We start from the raw sequence: 18,980 nt of genomic DNA, 5'->3' as shown, positions 1-18,980 counted from the left end.
CAAATATCTTCGAGGCATTTATGACCCTCTTAGCGAAGCACACGCAAGTGCAGGGAAGGCAGTGCTATGGAGAGTATACAGGCAGAAAGGATTCGTTTGGGATTTGATTACCAATTTCGTTGGTTTGGCACTGCATTGTTCTAAGCACGGGGACATGTGTGCTCATTTACACATGTGTATGTGTGTGTGCTGATGTGTGTAAATTAATTGCACGCTTACTACAATATGCACTAACTAAGCACAGAAAGACACACAAAGGTTAGGACTTGATCCCTTGGAATGTAGAAGATTGAGGGAGGATTTGATTAGAGGTGTATATAGGGCAAGCTGAGGTTGGGTGGGACTACAACCAGGGGTCATGGTTTAAGGGTGAAAGGTTAAAAGTTTAAGGGGAACATGAGGGGAAACTTGTTCACTCAGAGGGTGGTGAGAGTGTGGAATGAGCTGCATGCGCTCAGGTGATGCATGCGCGCTTGATTTCAACATTTAAAAGAAGTTTGGATAGGTAAATGGATGATAAGGGTATGAAGAGCTATGGTCCTGGAGCAGATCAATGGGAATAGGCAGTTTTAAATGGTTTCAGCAAGGACTGAATGGGCTAAAGGGCCTATTTCTATGCTGTATTCTTCTATGACTCTATGATAGGTGTGTGCACTCACTGAGGCAGAAAATGTGAAAACAGACTACGCGTGCACACAGCTGGAGATGCATTGGAAGTTGGATGAGGAGGCCATTTGACCCTTCACTTCTGCTGCACATACAAACAAGATCAGGGTGAAATGATCTTAGCCTTTGTGCCAGCTCCTTGCCTGTTGCCCTTTGACCTTAGATTGCCCCACAGAACAAACAGCCCGCCTGCCTCAGGTGTTCTCTGTGACTCTGACTCCCAGCTCCCTGGGATAGCGATTCACACAGCCCTCTTGTCCTGTTCTCCTTCCGAAATGGGTAATCCCCTTACCCCGAGTCTGTGTCCCATTCTGCGCCCCGTGGAGTGGGGGAAATCCTCACGGCACTCACCCTCCCCTAGTTTTTAGTGTGACCGTCAAACACGGACCAGCAGGAATACAAGAACAGCCACACGCTCAGTTTCCACAACGGTGCTAAAAGTGAGCATTCCACACTGAAACCGAGTCTGGGCAGGAGTGAAGGGCTGGGGGCCTGGGAGAGGGTCTGACCTAAAGGTGCTGGCGAGGAGAGGGGGTGGATTTGGGGAGCTGGAGGAGGAGGTGTGAAAGTGTGTGGAAAACACAGAGAGACATAAGACAGCTGCCGGAGAGGGGATCATATTAACCATTCTGAGTCGGGTCGACCTATACATCAAAGGACGATATTCCTCCCTGGAGTGAAAATACTGCCTTGGCAATAATAAATTCTCCACATCCGCGTGACTGTCCCTGAATAAACACCGTAATATATTCCCTCTCCAGTCTCTGTATGGGATCCCGAATGTATCGATTCGGAGTAAAGTACAGCACAGAAACAGGCCCTGCGGTCTGCACCCGGACCGAGCACTCCATACCCCTCCCATCCATGTACCCATCCAAACTTCTCTTAAACCTTGAAATCAAAATCTCAAACCCCACTTGTGCTGGCAGCTCGTTCCACACACTCACCACCTTCTGAGTGAAGAGGTTTCCCCTCCTGTTCCCCTTAAACTTGTCACCTTTCACCCTTAACCCATGACCTCTAGTTGTAGTCCCACCCAACCTCAGAGCAAAAGGCCTGCTTGCATTTACCCTACCTATACCCCTCATAATTTTGTATACTTCAATCGAATCTCCACTCAATCTTCTACATTCTAAATAATACAGTCCTAACCTATTCGGTCTTTCCTTATAACTCAGGTCCTCCGGACCCCACAACTTCCTCGTAAGTTTTCTCTGTATTCTTACAACCTTATCTATATTTTTCCTGTAGGTCAGTGATCAAAACTGGACACAGTACTCTAAATTAGACCTCACTAATATAGTATACAACTTCAACATAACATCCCATCTTCTGCACTTGAACACTGCATTGTATTCCCCAACACACACACACACAAAGCTAGGGGAGCTTAGCGAGTCAGGCAGCATCTATGGAAATGAATAAACAGTTAACGTTTTGGGTCGAAACCTGTTAATTTTTATTTTGAGATACATCGTGGAATAGGCCTTGAACTGTGCCGCCCAGCAATCCCCTGGTTTTTGAGGCCTCCATTGAACTGGGTTGGCCGTGGATATATGCACCCTGGCTGTCTGGAAACACAAGCCCGGGTAGTACGATATGGTGAGCTGTTGCCCGTATAGCAAACACCCTCTCTCCACACTTCTGATGAACCCAAAGGAACGGCAGAGACCGATACAGTTTGGCACTGGCGGCGTCGCAGGAGTTACCAGTCAGCGTTGAACTCAACGTAGGACTGTCTTAGGGACTCCAGCTCGGGATTTTTCCCTCGGGGTTTACTCCCGAAGCCCTCCCCACGAGTGGGCATAACAACAAGGCAGTGGAGGTTTGAGTGCAGAGTTCCCTTCTAGATGAGCTGCTAACTATGGCTGACGAGTCCCATCTACCCAAGGTAACTGGTTTTACAGTGCCAGTAACCTGTCTTTGCCCCTCTCTTGTCAGTAGATACGATTCTGTAAAGTTTAGTAGTAGCTAAGCCACACGTGAAGGTCAGGAGCTGGACTTGGTTGTCAGAAGCTATTTGAGGCACATGCCATTGGGAGCATTGAATAGGTAGTGGGAGCTGATCCTCACTAACTCCCCCAGCTCTAACAACCTTAAGAAACTATCCCCTGATTTAATCCTAGCCTAATCACAGGACAATTTATAATGACCAATTAACCTATTAACCGGTACATCCTTGGACTGTGGGAGGAAACCCACACAGTCACGGGGAGAACGTACAATCGAACCCGGGTCGCCTGTACTCTAAAGCGTTGTGCTAACCACTACACTACCATGCCGCCCTCCGTTGGGACTTTGAAATGTTAGCTGTTTATTCATTCCCGTAGATGCTGCCTGACCTGCTGAGATCCTCCAGCGTTTTGTGTGTGTTGCTCTGGATTTCCAGCGTCTGCAGAATCTCTTGTGTTTATCTGTTCCCTAAGCTCTGTGTGAGACCGGATATTCCCCAGTCTCTGAGTGTGAGTTTGACTGGGTGTCTGACTCTGCATGTGTGATTGTGTGAGTGTGTGTGTGTGAGTGTGTGTGTGTGTGTGTGTGAGTGTGTGTGTGTGTGAGTGTGTGTGTGTGTGAGTGTGTGTGTGTGTGAGTGTGTGTGTGTGTGTGTGTGAGTGAGTGTGTGTGCGAGTGAGTGTGTGTGCGAGTGAGTGTGTGTGCGAGTGAGTGTGTGTGCGAGTGAGTGTGTGTGCGAGTGAGTGTGTGTGCGAGTGAGTGTGTGTGCGTGTGAGTGTGTGTGCGTGTGAGTGTGTGTGCGTGTGAGTGTGTGTGCGTGTGAGTGTGTGTGTCTGACTCTGTGAGTGTGTGTGTGTGTGTGTGTATGTGAGTGAGTGTCTGTGTGACTGCACCCTGCATTGTGAATTGCCCTGTGCCGGTGTATGGGATTGGAAATTGTGATGCCCACTGCCACAGCTGCTGGATTCTGCGCTGGGTTGGGGGCTGGCCCCTCCCAGCAGTGCCTTCCAGTGTTTGCTTGGAGGGAGACAAGCTGGATTACCTTCATCTGTCACAAACAAGAGGGAATCTGCAAATGCTGGCAATCCAAGCAACACGCTCACACAATGCCGGAGGAGCTCAGCAGGCCTGACGAAGGGCCTTGGCCCGAAACATCGACTGAGCTCTTTTCTGTAGACGCTGCCTGGCCTGCTGAGTTCCTCAATCAATTTGTGTGTGTTACTTGCCTCCGTCTGTGGTGATATGAGAAACTGCTGCGGGCTTCAGGACAACATCCTGCAGGCCATGCCACTCAGCAACTTGGGCTATATAATTGTGTTTTTGTAACTGTTATTCTGCTGTCATAATTATATGTGCTATGTGTGAGTGTTGGTATTTGTTCTGCACCTTGGCCCCAGAGGAACACCGTTTCGTTTGCCTGTATTTATGTGTATGGTTGAGTGACAATTTAACTTGAAATTGATTAACTAACTGAACTTTCTCCACCCCTGACCTTCCTCCATTCCACTCCCTCCCCGGGACACTCCTGTTCCTCTGCAGATCATCGAGCAAAGCTACAACAAGACCTGGATGGAGCGGCAGACGGGCGTTGAGCACCCGCAGCCCATCGACCAGTCGTTGCTCACCACGCTGTGGAGCCTGTCGGTGGCCATCTTTTCCGTCGGTGGGATGGTATCCTCATTCCTGGTGGGAACACTCGCTGAGTGGCTGGGAAGGTAGGCCCGGCCAGGGCGGGAGAGGGAAAGAGAGCTTGGGGAAGCCAGGACCATGTTGGAGTTGATTCTAACACTGCCCCCCTCCCCACCCCACCACCACCTCCACAACTGTCTCAGTGTTAACCAGGAGCCATATTGTGGTTAAAACTTCACGGTTGACCTCAGGACCCTTGGGACTTGAGATGGGGTGGGGGGAGAAGGGTTTTCCTTGTCCCAACACTACCCATTCACTCTTCATGAGGAGGGCGGATGTGTAGAGGGGTTATTGTCAGGGTTATTGTCACTGATGTATGTTTGAAATCAGTTGTTTTGTGATGGAGGGGAAGAAGCTGTTCCTAAAACATTGAATGTGGGAATCTCCTCTCTGCTGGTAGTAATGAGAAGAGGGTCATAGAAAAGTTCAGCACAGAAACAGGCCCTTCAGCCCATCTAGTCCATGCTGCGCCATTTAAACCGCCTACTCCCATCGACCTGCACCAGGACCATAGCCCTCCATACCCCTCCCATCCATTTACCTATCCAAACTTCTCTTAAATGTTGAAGTTTGAACTTTGAAGCTCGTGTGCACCACATATGCTGGTGGCTTATTCCCCCCTCTCAGCACCCTCTGAGAGAAGAAGTGTCCCCTCATGCTCCTCTTAAACTTTTCACCTTTCACCCTTAACCCATGACCTTTAGTTGTAGGCCTACCCAACCTCAGTGGAAAAAACCTGCTTGCATTTACTCTATCATAATTTTGTATAGCTCTATCAAATTGCCCCTCAGTCTTGCACACCAGCCCCAGATGGTCTTTAACTATGGATACCCCTTTCTTGAGAGGCTGCCCCCTGAAGGGGTCCTTGACTGTGAGAGCATCAGAGATGGCTGGGCCTACAGCTCTCTTTGGCCTCTTGTGATCCTGTGCATTCGGAGCCTCTGTACCAAAAGGTGGTGCCACCAGTCAGAACGTCTCCCCTGAACTTCTGTGGAAGTTTGCTAGAGTTTTTGGCAATGTATTAAGTCTCCTTAAACTTCTAATGATCTAGCCGCACTCTTCGTGATGGTGGTGGTGCATGAGCCCAGGACAGATCCTCTGAGATGCTGATGTCCTTTCCAGTGAGGACTGGTCTATGTTCTCCCACTGGAGATTGTAGGTCCGGAGTGTTTGTGTGTGTGAGTGGGTGGGAAAGGGGCTTCTTTACTGTTGCCGTTCTTGCTTTATTTCTTTGTTGAGATACAGCACAGAACAGGCCCTTCTGGCCCTCTGTTGCCGTGCTGCCTAGCAACCCCCCCAATTTAACCACAGGACAATTTACAATGACCAATTAACCTTCCAACCGGTACGTCGTTGGACTGTGGGAGGAAACCGGAGCACCCGGAGGAAACCCACTCAGTCATGGGGAGAACGTACAAACTCCTTCCAGGCACCAGCTGGAATTGAACCCTCTACTGTAAAGCATTGAGCTAACCACTGCACTACCGTGCCACTCCAGTGTTAGGCTGAACATTGCGGGCACGCTGTGTTGGCACCGGAATGTGTGGCACACTTGCGGGCTGCCCCCAGCTCATCATTAGGTCGTGTTGGTTGTCAACGCACAGTGCCACATTTCATTGTGAGTTTTGATGTCTCCATGATTGATAAACAAATCTGAATCCGGACTTGCCCTTCTTGAAGTCCACAGTCAAGTCCTGGGTCTTGCTGACGTTGAGTGAGAGGTTGTTGCTGCGACACCACTCATCCAGCTGACCTACCTCACTCCTGTACGCCTCCTCGTCACCATCTGAGGCCCCCTCACCCTTTGCTCTTCAGACAGATGAAGGAGAAAATAAGGTCATAAATAAATAATAAGAGAAGAGAATTCAAGGACATTCCCTTTAGAACCAAGAGGGGGAGGAATTCTGTTAGCCAGAGGGTGGTGGATCTGTGGAATTCATTGCCACAGATGGCCGTGCAGACCAGGTCATTGGGTGTATTTAAAGTGGAGTTTGATAGGTTCTTGATTAGTCGGGGCGTAAAGGGTTACGGGGAGAAGACAGGAGAATGAAGTTAAGCGGAATAATTAATTGACTGGGATGGAATGTGGAGCAGGTTCAGTGGGCTGAATGGCTTAATTCTGCTTCTATGACTTATCCCTGTAACTCAAGCCCAGGCAACTTCATAATCTCCTTTGCACTCTGCCTTTCCTATACCAAAACTGTACACAGTACTCCACAAGTGTGGTCTCACCAACGTCTTGTACAATTGCACCCTACGTTTTGGTTAGGCAACCAGAGATGAGCCCAGGGTAAAGTGTGACTTGCCCCTCTGGGCCTGAGAGCAGGATGTAGTAATGCCATTTCTCCCCAGTTGAGGAATCTGAGACTCACAATAACGGGAAGGCCATTGAGGACAGAGATTGGTAGAGGACATGCCATGAGGAGGCATACTGGAGTGAGGTAGATCAGCTGGTTGAGTGGAGTCACCACAACAACCTTGGGCTCAACATCAGCAACACCAAGGAATTGATTGTGGATTTCAGGAAGGAGGAAGCCTCACTGAGGGTCTGGTGTGTGTTCTTCTGGCTTCCCATTGACAGACCTCTTTGAAGGGTAGGTGGTAGAAAGGGTGAGCAGCTTCAAGTTCCTGGGTGTCCACATCTCGGAGGATCTATCCTGGGCCCAACACTTCGATGCAAACACGGAGAAGGCATGTCAGCGGTTATGTTTCATTAGGAGTTTGAGGAGATTTGGTGTGTCAACAAAGACTCTAGCAAGTTTCTACAGATGACGAGCATTCTGACTGGTTACGTCACTGCCTGCTCTGGAGGCTGCAATGCACCGGATCACAAGAGACTGCAGATTGTTATAGACTCAGGCAGATCCATCATGGGCACAATCCTCCTCGCCAACGAGGACATGCCTCAAAAAGGCAGCGTCCATCGGTGAAAATCCTCACCACTCTGGACATCCCTCTTCTCATCAGGGTGAAGGTACAGAGCCTGGAGACCCCATATTCAACATTTTAGAAACAGCTTCTTTCCTTCCTCCATCAGATTCCAGAACGGTCAGCATACCCATGAACACTAACCGTCTTCTGCACTTTTTTTTGTCATTGATGGGCATTTTTATACCTTGCACTACAATTTCCCGACGTGTCGGTAGCAATAAGCCTGATTCTCATTCTGACTCTCTCGTGCATAGAGAGGTGAATCTGCGGGAGATTTCTGCATATGTTCAAGGAATCGGGACATAGGGACAGGGAAGAGTGGTACTGAGCTCGAATATCGTGACCTTGGTGATTGTTGGAGGAGGCTGAGAGAGGCCGATGACGACGATGTCTCCCAGGGTGACCTCAGAGAATTAGTGAGACTCTATCCTTGGACGTTCACCAGGTTAATTCCGGAGGTGAGGGTGGTGGTGCGGGGATTGCCCGATGAGCAGAGATTGAGTATGGTTCTATACTCATTAAAATTCAGAAGAATGAAAGGATATTTTATAGAACCGTATAAAATTACGACATGGCTAGATAAGATAGAGTCAGCAAAGCTGTTGCCACTGGGAAATCAGATTAGAATGAGAGGACATAGACTCAAGATTCGGGGGAGTGGATTTAGGACAGAGATGATGAAAAACTACTTTTGGAAGTTCAACATTCAAAACAAATTTATTACCAAAGTACATATGTCACCGATTCTAACCCTGAGATTCACTTTCTTGTAGCCATACTCAATAAGTCCACAGAATAATAACCACAGCAGGATCGTTGAAAGCCCACTCCAACTTGGGTGTTGCATCAACGTACAACAGACAACAAACTGTGCAAATACAAAAACAAAAGAAATAATATTAATAAATAAGTAAGCAATAAATATTGAGAACATGAGATGTGGAGTCCTTGAAAGTGAGTCCGTAGATTGTGGGAACATTTCAATGACGGGGCAAGTGAAGTTGAGTGAAGTTATCCCCTTGGTTCAAGAGCCTGATGGTTCAGAGGTAATAACTGTTCCTGAACCTGTTGGTGGGAGTCCTGAGGCTCCTGTGCCTTTTTCCTGATGGCAGCAGCGAGAAGAGAACATGCCTGGGTGGGGAAGGTCCCTGATGATGGTACTGCATTTTGTGTAGATGTGCTCACTGGTGATGAGGGCTTTACCTGGACCATATCCACTACTTTTTGTAGGATTTTCCATTCAATGGTACTGGTGTTTCCATACCAGTCTCTGATGCAGCCAATCAAAATACTCTCCACTACACATCTATAGAAGTTTGTCAAAGTTTTAGATGTCGTGCCGAATATTCACAAACTCCTAAGGAAGTAAAGGCACTACCATGCTTTCTTTGTAATCAGCTCCTTGGTCTTGCTGATATTGAGTGAGAGGTTGCTGCTATGGCAACAGCCAGATTTTCAGTTTATTCATCACCACCTTCGATTTGGCCTGCAACAGTGGTGTCGTCAACCAACATGAATATGACATTAGAGCTATGCTTAGCTACACAGTCACCAGTGTAAAATGAGTAAAGCAGAAGGCTAAGCACACAGCCTTGAAATCCACCTGTGCTGATGGAGATTGGGGAGGAGATGTTGCTGCCAATCCAAACTGACTGGGGTCTGCAAGTGAGGAAATCGAGGATCCAATGACACAAGGTGGTATTGAGGCCCAGGTCTTGGAGCTTATTGATTAGTTCTGAGGGGATGATGGTGCTGAATGCTGAGCTGTAATTGATAAAGAGCATCCTGATCTTTGTCTCTGGGCTGAGCAGTGTGGAGTGAAGAGCCAATGTGATGGCACCTGTTGCTCTGTTAGGTAAATTGGAGCGGATTCGAGTTGTTTCTCAGGCAGGAGTTGATAAGCTTTGTTACTGCCAGAACAGATTCGATGAGCCAGATGGCCAACTCATGCTCTAATTTCCTGTGTTCTTATTGATTCTTTATAGGGTTGAAAAGATCTCTGGCTATTAAAGGAGGTATGGAAAAAGGGCGGGGAAATGGTGTTAAGGTAAATGATTGGCTGTGGTTTCAGTCAATATTAGAATAGGCTCAAGGGTCCGAATGTCCTTCTGTTTCATGTTGTCTTTTGATTGGCTCACCAACATGTAACCTTGTCCAATAGGAAGCGAGCCATGCTGGTCAACAATAGCCTTGCTTTGATTGGAGGAACACTGATGGGGCTGTCAAAATACTGCCAATCGTATGAGATGCTGATCCTCGGCCGCTTTGTCATCGGTGCTTATTCTGGTGAGTTGGCTGGTGATTTCCCAGTCCTTCCCTGCAATTGGTGGACCCCAGGAGCTAATGGTGTCCTGTGTCCTGGCAGGTATCTGCTCCGGACTGGTCCCGATGTACATCGGAGAGATTTCGCCCACCAGCTTACGAGGAATGTTGGGAACATTGCACCAACTTGGCATCGTCACCGGGATCCTCATTGCTCAGGTTTGTCATCGGGTTCCAAATGTGCAATGGGATGAAATGGGTGCAGGACACTGGAGATCTCAGATGTGCTTGTAAGTCTGGAAACTTCAGATACAGGGCACTGGGACAGGGAATCTCAGGTATAGTAAAGGGAGTCTAGGAATCTGGGATACAAAGTCCTGCAGCAGGGAATCGTGGAATGTTGAATATGTGGCATTGCAGTTGGGAGTGCCGGAATCTATGGAGTATAGAGGCTGGGGAAGAAATTTCAGGATTCTTGGGATATGGGGTCTCATGACAGGCATTTGGGAATGCTGTTTACAGGACCTTGAGATAAAGAGTGCTGGGATTTTGGACATCAGACTGTTGAATCTTGCATGGGGGGGGTTACCGGATCCAGGACACTGGGGTGGAGAATTTGGGAGAAGGGCAAAAAAATTCCTGGATGTAGGGCATTGGGGTCAGGGTTGTGGAATTTTGGATGTAATGGTCTCGGGGTAGACAGTCCGGTAACAAGTTTTGTAAGGTCTGGTCCTTCTGGGACATGAGTGTAAGTATGTTTGGAAATAACCAGTCAAAGCAGGGTAAATAGATAATTAGCTTACAATTGTCACATGTCACGAGGGAAAACAGTAACAGGATGAATAATGAAGTGTCACAGTTGCAGAGAAAGTGCAGGGTAGGCAGACAATAAGGTACAAGACCCACAACGAGGTAGATTGCGAGAACAAGCGTCCATCTTATCGGACAAAAAATCCATTGAAGAGTGCCGTGTGCCTTCCACTAGGTCTTATAACAAAGAACTAAAAAGCACAGAGTGGATCAAAAGTGCGTTTATTACTTGCAAGTTGAAGTTCACCACCGCGACTTACAGTAGATTGCAGGTGGCTTCCGTTTTACAGCTTATAAAGTTCGTATTTATGGAATTCTTTGGCTGTTCTGGCTGAGTCAGTTCCCACCCCCACGTCCACCCAGCAGCTGCTCTCTTGTTTCTCTTCAAGGCCGCACAGAACATCACCCACTCCACCCCCTTAGTTACACAGTGAACAATGATCAGGACATTACACGCCTTCTGTCACACACACTTAGTATTCTGGGATTATACAGATTCCATTTTGTCACATTACAAGATTAAATACATAAATTATCAAATATATTTCCACAAGAGTCTGATAACAGTGTGATAGAAGCTGTCCTCGAACCTGATGGTACTTTCTTCCAGACGTTTCTATCCCTTGTCCAACGGGAGAAGAGAGTCTCTCTGAGGTGGGAGGGGGTCTTTGATCGTGTGGTCTGCTTTACTGAGGCAGTGAGGTGTTGTCAGTCCGTGGAGGGGAGGATGGTTCTCGTGCTGTGCTGAACTATACCCACAACTCTTTGCAGTTTCCTATGGTTATAAGCAGAGTGGTTATCATACCAAGCTGTTATGCATCCAAATAAGATGGTGGATCTGCAAATATTGGTGGGGATATGCTGGAACTAATGGCCAGTGGTGCTGCTGGGGACACAGGCAGGCTGAGGCCCAGACCTAATGGAGATGTTTCCGTGGCATTTACTGGCAGATTTTCGGCCTGGACGTCATCCTGGGGACAGACGAGCTCTGGCCGCTGCTCCTGGCAGTCACTGTGATACCGGCCCTCCTTCAGGCAGTCCTGCTTCCCCTCTGCCCGGAGAGTCCCCGCTTCCTCTACATCGTGCGCAACGAGGAGAGCAATGCCAAGATATGTGAGTGGGCATCTTCCCCCTCCACAGACACCGGTTCAATGCTGACATCTGGCGCTGTGTGTGCATGTGTTTGTGTGTGCAGTTTGCACATTCCCCCCGTGGCTGTACGAGTTCCCCAGGCTGCTCTGGTGTCCTCTCCTATCCCAACACCGTGAGGGGTCGGTGGGTTAATTGGCCGCTGTAAATTACCAGTTACCCCTCTCCCCAGTGAGTGAGTGAGGGGTAGAATCTGGGGTAGAGGATGGGAATGTGGGGAGACTGAAATAGCATCAGTGTAGATGGGTGGCTGACGGTCAGAACAGATCCAGTGGGCCGATCGGCCTATTTCCTTGCTGTGCAAGTTTATAAACCTTCAGACTCCTGTGGCCAAACACAGCTTGGGAGGAGGCTGTTAGGCCCCTCTAGCACAGTCTGTCTCCTCTCCAACCCACTGCCTCACTCAGATTCGGGCCCCTCTGGGACCAGTCTCAGAGTCTCTCTTCAACCCCGCTGCCCTGAACACAGAATTCTCTGCAGATGCTGGGGTCAAAGCAACACGCTGGAGGAACTCAGCAGGTCAGCAGCATCCGTGGAAACGAACAGTCAACGTTTCAGGCTGCGACCCTTCGTCAGGACTGAAGAGGAAGGGGTAGGGGCCCTATAAAGAAGGTGGGGGGAGGGTGGAAAACCAATCAGAGGAAAGATCAAGGGGTGGGGGAGGGGAAGCAGGGAGGGGATAGGCAGGAGAGGTGAAGAAGGAATGTAAGGGGAAAGCACTATGGGTAGTAGAAGAAGGCAGAATCATGAGGTTCAGGTGAGTAGGAAAGGTAAAGGGCTAGATAGGAAGGAATCTAACAGGAGAGTGGACGACGAGAGAAAGGGAAGGAGGAGGGGCTCCGGTGGGGGAGGTGATAGGCAGGTGAGGAAAGAGGTAAGAGGCCAGAGAGGGAATAGAAAAGGGAAAGGGGGGAGAGAAAAAATGACCAGAAGGAGAAGTCGATGTTGGAGGCTACCTAGATGGAGTGTAAGGTGTTGCTCCTCCACCCTGGTGAGGGCCTCGTTGTTGCAGTAGAGGAGGCCATAAGCCGACATGTCAGAACAGGGAAGGGAATTGGAATTAAAATGTTTGGCCTCCAGGAATTCCCGCTTTTGGCGGATGGAGCGGGAACGTTTGATCCATCAATTTAATTTGGATCTCACCAGTGTAGAGGAGGTCGCATTGGAAGCACCAGACACAATAGACAGCCCCAGCAGATTCGCAGGTGAAGTATTGCCTCACCTGGAGGGACTGTTGGGGCCCTGAATGGAGGTGAGGGAAGAGGTAAATGGGCAGGTGTAGCACTGGCTCCTTGTACTGGGACAGTAGGGAGGGATGAATGGACAAGGGAACCATGAGGAATCTATCCCAGTGGAAAATGGTTGGGAGATGGGGGAAAGGTAAAGATGCATTTGGTGGTAGGATCCCCTTGGAGATGGTGGAAGTTGCAGAGAATGATGTGTCAGATGTGGAGGCTCATGGGGTGGTAGGTGAGGACAAGAGGAACTCTATCCTCATTAAGGCAGCAGGAAGATGAGGTGAACGCGGATGTTCGGGAAATTGAGGCGACGTGGGTGATGGCAGCATCAATGGTGGAGGAAGGGAATCCCTGTTCTTTGAAGAAGGAGGACATCTCTGATGCCCTGGAAAGGAGAGTCTCCTCCTGGGAACAGATGCAGGGCAGACAATGGAACTGAGAAAAAGGAATAGCATTTTTACAGGAGACAGGGCGGGGAGAGGTACAGTCGAGATGGTTGAGAGAGGCTTGTTAAAAGTATCCAGAGATGGAGACAGAGATTGAGCGAGGGGAGGGGGTATCAGAAATGGGGAAAGTGAATTTAAGGGCAAGGTGTAACTTGGAGGAAGGTTGATGGAACTGATGAGCTCAGCCTGGGTGCATGAAGCAGTCATCAGTGCAGTGCAGGAAGAATTTGGGAGCATTACCAGGGAAAGATTGGAACATGGGCTGTTCTGTGTGGGCGGTGAAACGACAGGTATTGCCACACCTTGAGTTGGGAGAAAGTGGGAGGAGCCAAGGGAAAAATAGTTGAGTTTGAGGACCGGCCTGCCAGATGGAGGAGGGAGGTGGTGGTGAGGAAATGTTTGGGTCTTCTGTTGAGAAGGGAGCGCAGAGCTTTAATCCCTTCTTGATGGGGTATGGAAGTGTATAGGGACTGGACATTCATGGTGAAAATGAGGTGGTCAGGGTGAGGGAATTGGAGGGCACGTGAAGTGTCGTGGATGTAGATGTGAAGGGACTGAACCGGGGGGGATAGAATGGAGTCGAGGTCAGTGGGGCAGGAGTAGGCCTCGCCGACCAGTCAGCAGTGTGGTGGCAGTGGATGGGAGTCGGTGATGGAGTCAGACACACGTTCGAGAAGCAGCTCTGAGGAGGTGTCAGACCCCCACAACGCACCCCGTTTGTCTGCGGGTTTGATGGTAAGGTTGGGTCTGGTGCGGAGACAGCGGAGAGCAGAGTGTGCCGATCGAGGAGCAGAGGGAAGTGCTGAGGTTGTGTTGGTCAGTGACTCGTCGTCAATTAAAGATGAAAAGATCCGGGGCAGGCAGAAACCAGGGTGAAGTGTCCAAGAATAGGAAGAGTCATCAGTGTGGGAAGTCTTGCCGAAGAAGTGGGCTTGGAGACAGAGACAACAGAAGAAGATCTCTGCGATATAGCGGGCAGGGAGCTCACAGGGGTGCAGGCAATGGGGGACAGAATTCCCCTAGGCTGTTTATTCCTCTCCATAGATGCTGCCTGACCTGCCAAGTTCCTCCAGCACATTGTGTGTGTTGTCTATCGGCCATTATCCTCGGAGTACTTCTCGTGCCTCCTGCCATGGTGAGGTAATCTTTAACCTGGTTCTCTGGTGTTGTGCACAGGTTTGAGGAGACTGACGGGCCAGCAGGATGTCTCCAATTCTCTCTCAGAGATGAAGGAAGAGAAACGGAGAATGGACCTGGAGCGGAAGGTGACCATCGCTCAGCTGTTCAGGAGCCCAGCCTATCGGCAGCCCCTCTTCATTGCCGTCATGCTGCAGTTGTCTCAGCAGCTCTCGGGCGTCAACGCTGTGAGTATCCGCGGCCCCCACCCGACCCGGTCACTCCCCCCGCGACTCTCACCCGACCCTGTCACTCCCACGTCACTCTCCACCGCGACCCCCACCCGACCCGATCACTCCCCCGTCATTCTCCGCCGTGACCGCCACCCGACCCAGTCACTCCCCTGTCACTCTCCATCGCGACCCCCACCCGACCCGGTCACTCCCCCGTCATTCTCCGCCGTGACCGCCACCCAACCCAGTCACTCCCCTGTCACTCACCATCGCGACCCTGACCCGACCCGATCACTCCCCTGTCACTCTCCACCGTGACCCCCACCCGACCCAGTCACTCCCCCGTCACTCTCCACCGCAACCCCCACCCGACCTGATCACTGCTCCATCACTCTCCACCGCGACCCTCACCCGACCCGGTTGCTCCCCTGTCACTCTCCACCGCAATCCCCACCCGACCCAATCACTCCCCCGTCACTCTCCACCATGACTCCCACCCGACCCAATCACTCCTCCGTCACTCTCCACCGTGACCCCCACCCGACCCAATCACTCCCCCATCACTCTCCACCGTGACCCTCACCCGACCCGGTCACTCCCCCGTCACTCTCCACCGCAACCCCCACCCGACCCGGTTGCTCCCCTGTCACTCTCCACCGCAATCCCCACCCGACCCAATCACTCCCCCGTCACTCTCCACCATGACTCCCACCCGACCCAATCACTCCTCCGTCACTCTCCACCGTGACCCCCACCCGACTCAATCACTCCCCCATCACTCTCCACCGTAACTCTCACCCGACCCGGTCACTCCCCCGTCACTCTCCACCACAGCCCCCACCTGACCTGATCACTCCCCCATCACTCTCCACCGCGACCCCCACCCGACCCAATCACTCCCCTGTCACTCTCCACCATGACTCTCACCCGACCCGGTCACTCCCCCGTCACTCTCCACCACAGCCCCCACCTGACCTGATCACTTCCCCCATCACTCTCCACCGCGACCCCCACCCGACCCAATCACTCCCCCATCACTCTCCACCGCAACCCCCACCTGACCCTATCACTCCCCCATCACTCTCCACCGCGACCCCCACCTGACCCAATCACTCCCCCGTCACTCTCCACCATGACTCTCACCCGACCCGGTCACTCCCCCGTCACTGTCCACCACAGCCCCCACCTGACCTGATCACTCCCCCATCACTCTCCACCGCGACCCCCACCATATCCTCACACCCACTGCCACGAGTTCTTGTGCTGGGGAGGGGTGAAGTCTTCCTTCTACACCCTGGGCGACCCTCCCTTTTAGAAGTTGGCTCAGCCCATTTCATGGGGCAATTATTTGGAGTGGTGCATTTTGGAGGGTCTGGAGTCACAGAGGGGACATCAGGAGCCTCTCCCGCCACTGAATGCCCCAAGGGTGCTGGGTGTTCATCAGCAACTTCAAAGGCTGGATTGTTACCCTTCGAACCTCGCTCCCTGTGAAGCCCTTTCCCAGTGAATCCCACTCCCTGACAATCCCCACTCCCTGTGAAGCCGTTTCCCAGCGAATCCCACTCCCTGACAATCCCCGCTCCCTGTGAAGCCCTTTCCCAGCGAATCCCACTCCCTGACAATCCCCACTCCCTGTGAAGCCCTTTCCCAGCGAATCCCACTCCCTGACAATCCCCGCTCCCTGTGAAGCCCTTTCCCAGCGAATCCCACTCCCTGACAATCCCCGCTCCCTGTGAAGCCCTTTCCCAGCGAATCCCACTCCCTGACAATCCCCGCTCCCTGTGAAGCCCTTTCCCAGCGAATCCCACTCCCTGACAATCCCCGCTCCCTGTGAAGCCCTTTCCCAGCGAATCCCACTCCCTGACAATCCCCGCTCCCTGTGAAGCCCTTTCCCAGTGAATCCCACTCCCTGACAATCCCCGCTCCCTGTGAAGCCCCTTCCCCTTAACGCTCAATCCGGATAATCTCAAATCTTATTCCAGTGCATTGCACTCACCACGATTCCCATTCCCAATGATTCCCCCTTGCTGTCAATCCCAGCTTTTATCAAGCTCTGGAATGAACCTCTCTCACGCTAATAGAGGAGCACTTGATCTCCCAGTCGACCTTGCATTTTATTTGTCCGCCAGCTCTGTATGTTCCGGGTAATTGTAACATGCATACCCTGTATTCTCTTTTCACTGCCTCGAGGCATGTATGTATGGCATGGCCTGTCCGGGTAGCGCAGTATCAAATACTGTATCTTAGTACATCTGACAATATTAAACCTGTTACTGTTCCATTATAATCTTTTTTTAATTTTCTCTCTGCCCCCTCCTCTCTTCCCTCCCCCACTCCCCCCCTCGCTCTCTCCCCTCCCCTCTCCCTCTCACCCTCCTCTCTCCCCCTTTTCACCTGTCACCCCTTCTCACCCCCTCTTTCTCCAATCCCCTCCCTCTCTCTTCCCCACCCACCTTTCTGCCATCCCCTTCCCCCTCTCTCCCCTCTCTCCCCTCTCTCCCCTCTCTCCCCTCTCTCCCCTCTCTCCCCTCTCTCCCCTCTCCCCTCTCTCCCCTCTCTCCCCTCTCTCCCCTCTCTCCCCTCTCTCCCTCTCTCTCCCCTCTCTCCCCTCTCTCCCCTCTCTCCCCTCTCTCCCTCTCTCTCCCTCTCTCTCCCTCTCTCTCCCTCTCTCTCCCTCTCTCTCCCTCTCTCTCCCTCTCTCTCCCTCTCTCTCCCTCTCTCTCCCTCTCTCCCCCTCTCTCCCCCTCTCTCCCCCTCTCTCCCCCTCTCTCCCCCTCTCTCCCCCTCTCTCCCCCTCTCTCCCCCCTCTCTCCCCCCTCTCTCCCCCCCTCTCTCCCCCTCTCTCCCCCCTCTCTCCCCCCCTCTCCCCCCCCTCTCCCCCCCCTCTCCCCCCCCTCTCCCCCCCCTCTCCCCCCCCTCTCCCCCCCCTCTCCCCCCCCTCTCCCCCCCCTCTCCCCCCCCTCTCCCCCCCCTCTCCCCCCCTCTCCCCCCCTCTCCCCCCCCTCTCTCTGCCCTCCCAGGTGTTTTATTACTCTACCAGCATCTTCATCGGGATGGGCATTGAACACCCGGTATACATCACCATTGGAGTTGGCATCATCAACACCGTGTTCACTGTGCTCTCTGTGAGTATTCCCCTGCACATTGCAACCTGCCCTGGGACCTAGACACGGGGGGCGTAATGCTGGGATTGAGAGACACGGGTAATTCTGAGGAAGTGGAGGCTGCAGAAGGGCTAAAACAGATGAGGAGAATGAGCAAGGAAGTGCCAGATGGACTAAGGTGTCAGAAAGTGTATGGTCATGCAGTTTGGTAGAAGAAATAAAAGTGTAGGCTACTTTCTAAAAGGGGAGAAAATTTAAAAATCGGAGGTGCAAAGGGACTCGGGAGTCCTCGTGCAGGATTCCCTCAAGGCTAATTTGCAGGTTGAGTTTGTAGTGAGGAAGGCAATGTTACACTAGTATTAATTTCAAGAGAACTAGAATATAAAAAAGCAAGGATGTAATGTTGAGACAGGCGAGGCCTTCACTGTGAGCAGTTTAGGCCCTTATCCAAGAAAGGATGTGCTGAAACTGGAAATGGTTGAAAGGAGGTTCATGAAAATGATTCCAGGATTGAAAATCTTATCACATCAGGAGTTTTTGACGACTCTCTGGAATTCAGAAGAATGAAGGATAACCTCACTGAAACCTGTGGAATTGATAGAGTGGATATAGGTAGGATGTTTCCTACGCTGTGGGTGCCTAAGACCAGAGTAGAGGGTTGTCCATTTAGAACGGAGATGAGGAGGAATTTCTTTATCCAGAGATTGGTGAATCTGTAGAATTCTTTGCCACAGGCAGCTGTGGAGGCCAAGTCTTTATATTTAAGACCATAAGATACAGAAGCCATTTGGCCCATCGAGTCTGCTTCACCATTTCATCATGGCTGATCCAATTTTCCCCCTCAGCCCCAATCTCCTGCCTTCTCCCTCTATCCCTTCATGCCCTGACCAATCAAGAATCTATCAACCTCTGTCTTAAATATACATTTTAAAAGAAACGAGAGACAGGGATGGAAGGAATCCTGGGGTTATGGGGCACATTCCATTTCCGATTGAGAAATGCCCTGTTGAAGATTGTGGTGAGATTTATAACACCATGGGAGCCTTTCGTCCCCACGTGAAGAAAAAGCACCAAATCAGATCCATTAAAGCAACTCGCACTAAAAATAGATGAACTCTGTCCCATTGCTTGCGGTAGTGGTAAGTGTAAAGGAAAATCTAGACATGGGGCATGTTTGCGATACCTGCAAGGAGGCATTTAAAGCAAAGGTCGGCTTAGGGACAGCATGTGAGCCACCGACATGCTGGAGCTTGTATTGAGAAATGAATTAAAGCGGTTATGTCGAGAAAGAGGCGATGAATGGAAGAGAAATGGACTGTAGAGGGGACTAGGTTTTAGATATGTGCCTCAGACTCTTGCACAGCACTGGACCTGGCCGGCCTC

General features: G+C 51.0%; 1 protein-coding gene across 1 annotated transcript in view; it reads left to right on the top strand.

Annotated features, from left to right (window-relative positions):
- The window catches only part of LOC132396911 (solute carrier family 2, facilitated glucose transporter member 4-like), a 61,969-nt gene that overhangs the window by 32,887 nt on the left and 10,102 nt on the right, over window positions 1–18,980 (top strand). The window contains exons 3-9 of the mRNA XM_059974997.1: window positions 4,159–4,334; window positions 9,401–9,525; window positions 9,605–9,720; window positions 11,262–11,424; window positions 14,321–14,508; window positions 17,514–17,639; window positions 18,541–18,563. Of these exons, the coding sequence (XP_059830980.1) occupies window positions 4,159–4,334; window positions 9,401–9,525; window positions 9,605–9,720; window positions 11,262–11,424; window positions 14,321–14,508; window positions 17,514–17,639; window positions 18,541–18,563 (917 nt within the window). The remainder of the gene's footprint in view (window positions 1–4,158; window positions 4,335–9,400; window positions 9,526–9,604; window positions 9,721–11,261; window positions 11,425–14,320; window positions 14,509–17,513; window positions 17,640–18,540; window positions 18,564–18,980) is intronic.

Source organism: Hypanus sabinus, chromosome 7 (genome assembly GCF_030144855.1).
Source record: "Hypanus sabinus isolate sHypSab1 chromosome 7, sHypSab1.hap1, whole genome shotgun sequence".
NCBI lineage: Eukaryota > Metazoa > Chordata > Chondrichthyes > Myliobatiformes > Dasyatidae > Hypanus > Hypanus sabinus.
Note: the sequence above shows the minus strand (reverse complement) of the source record. Positions and strands in the feature narration are given on the sequence as shown.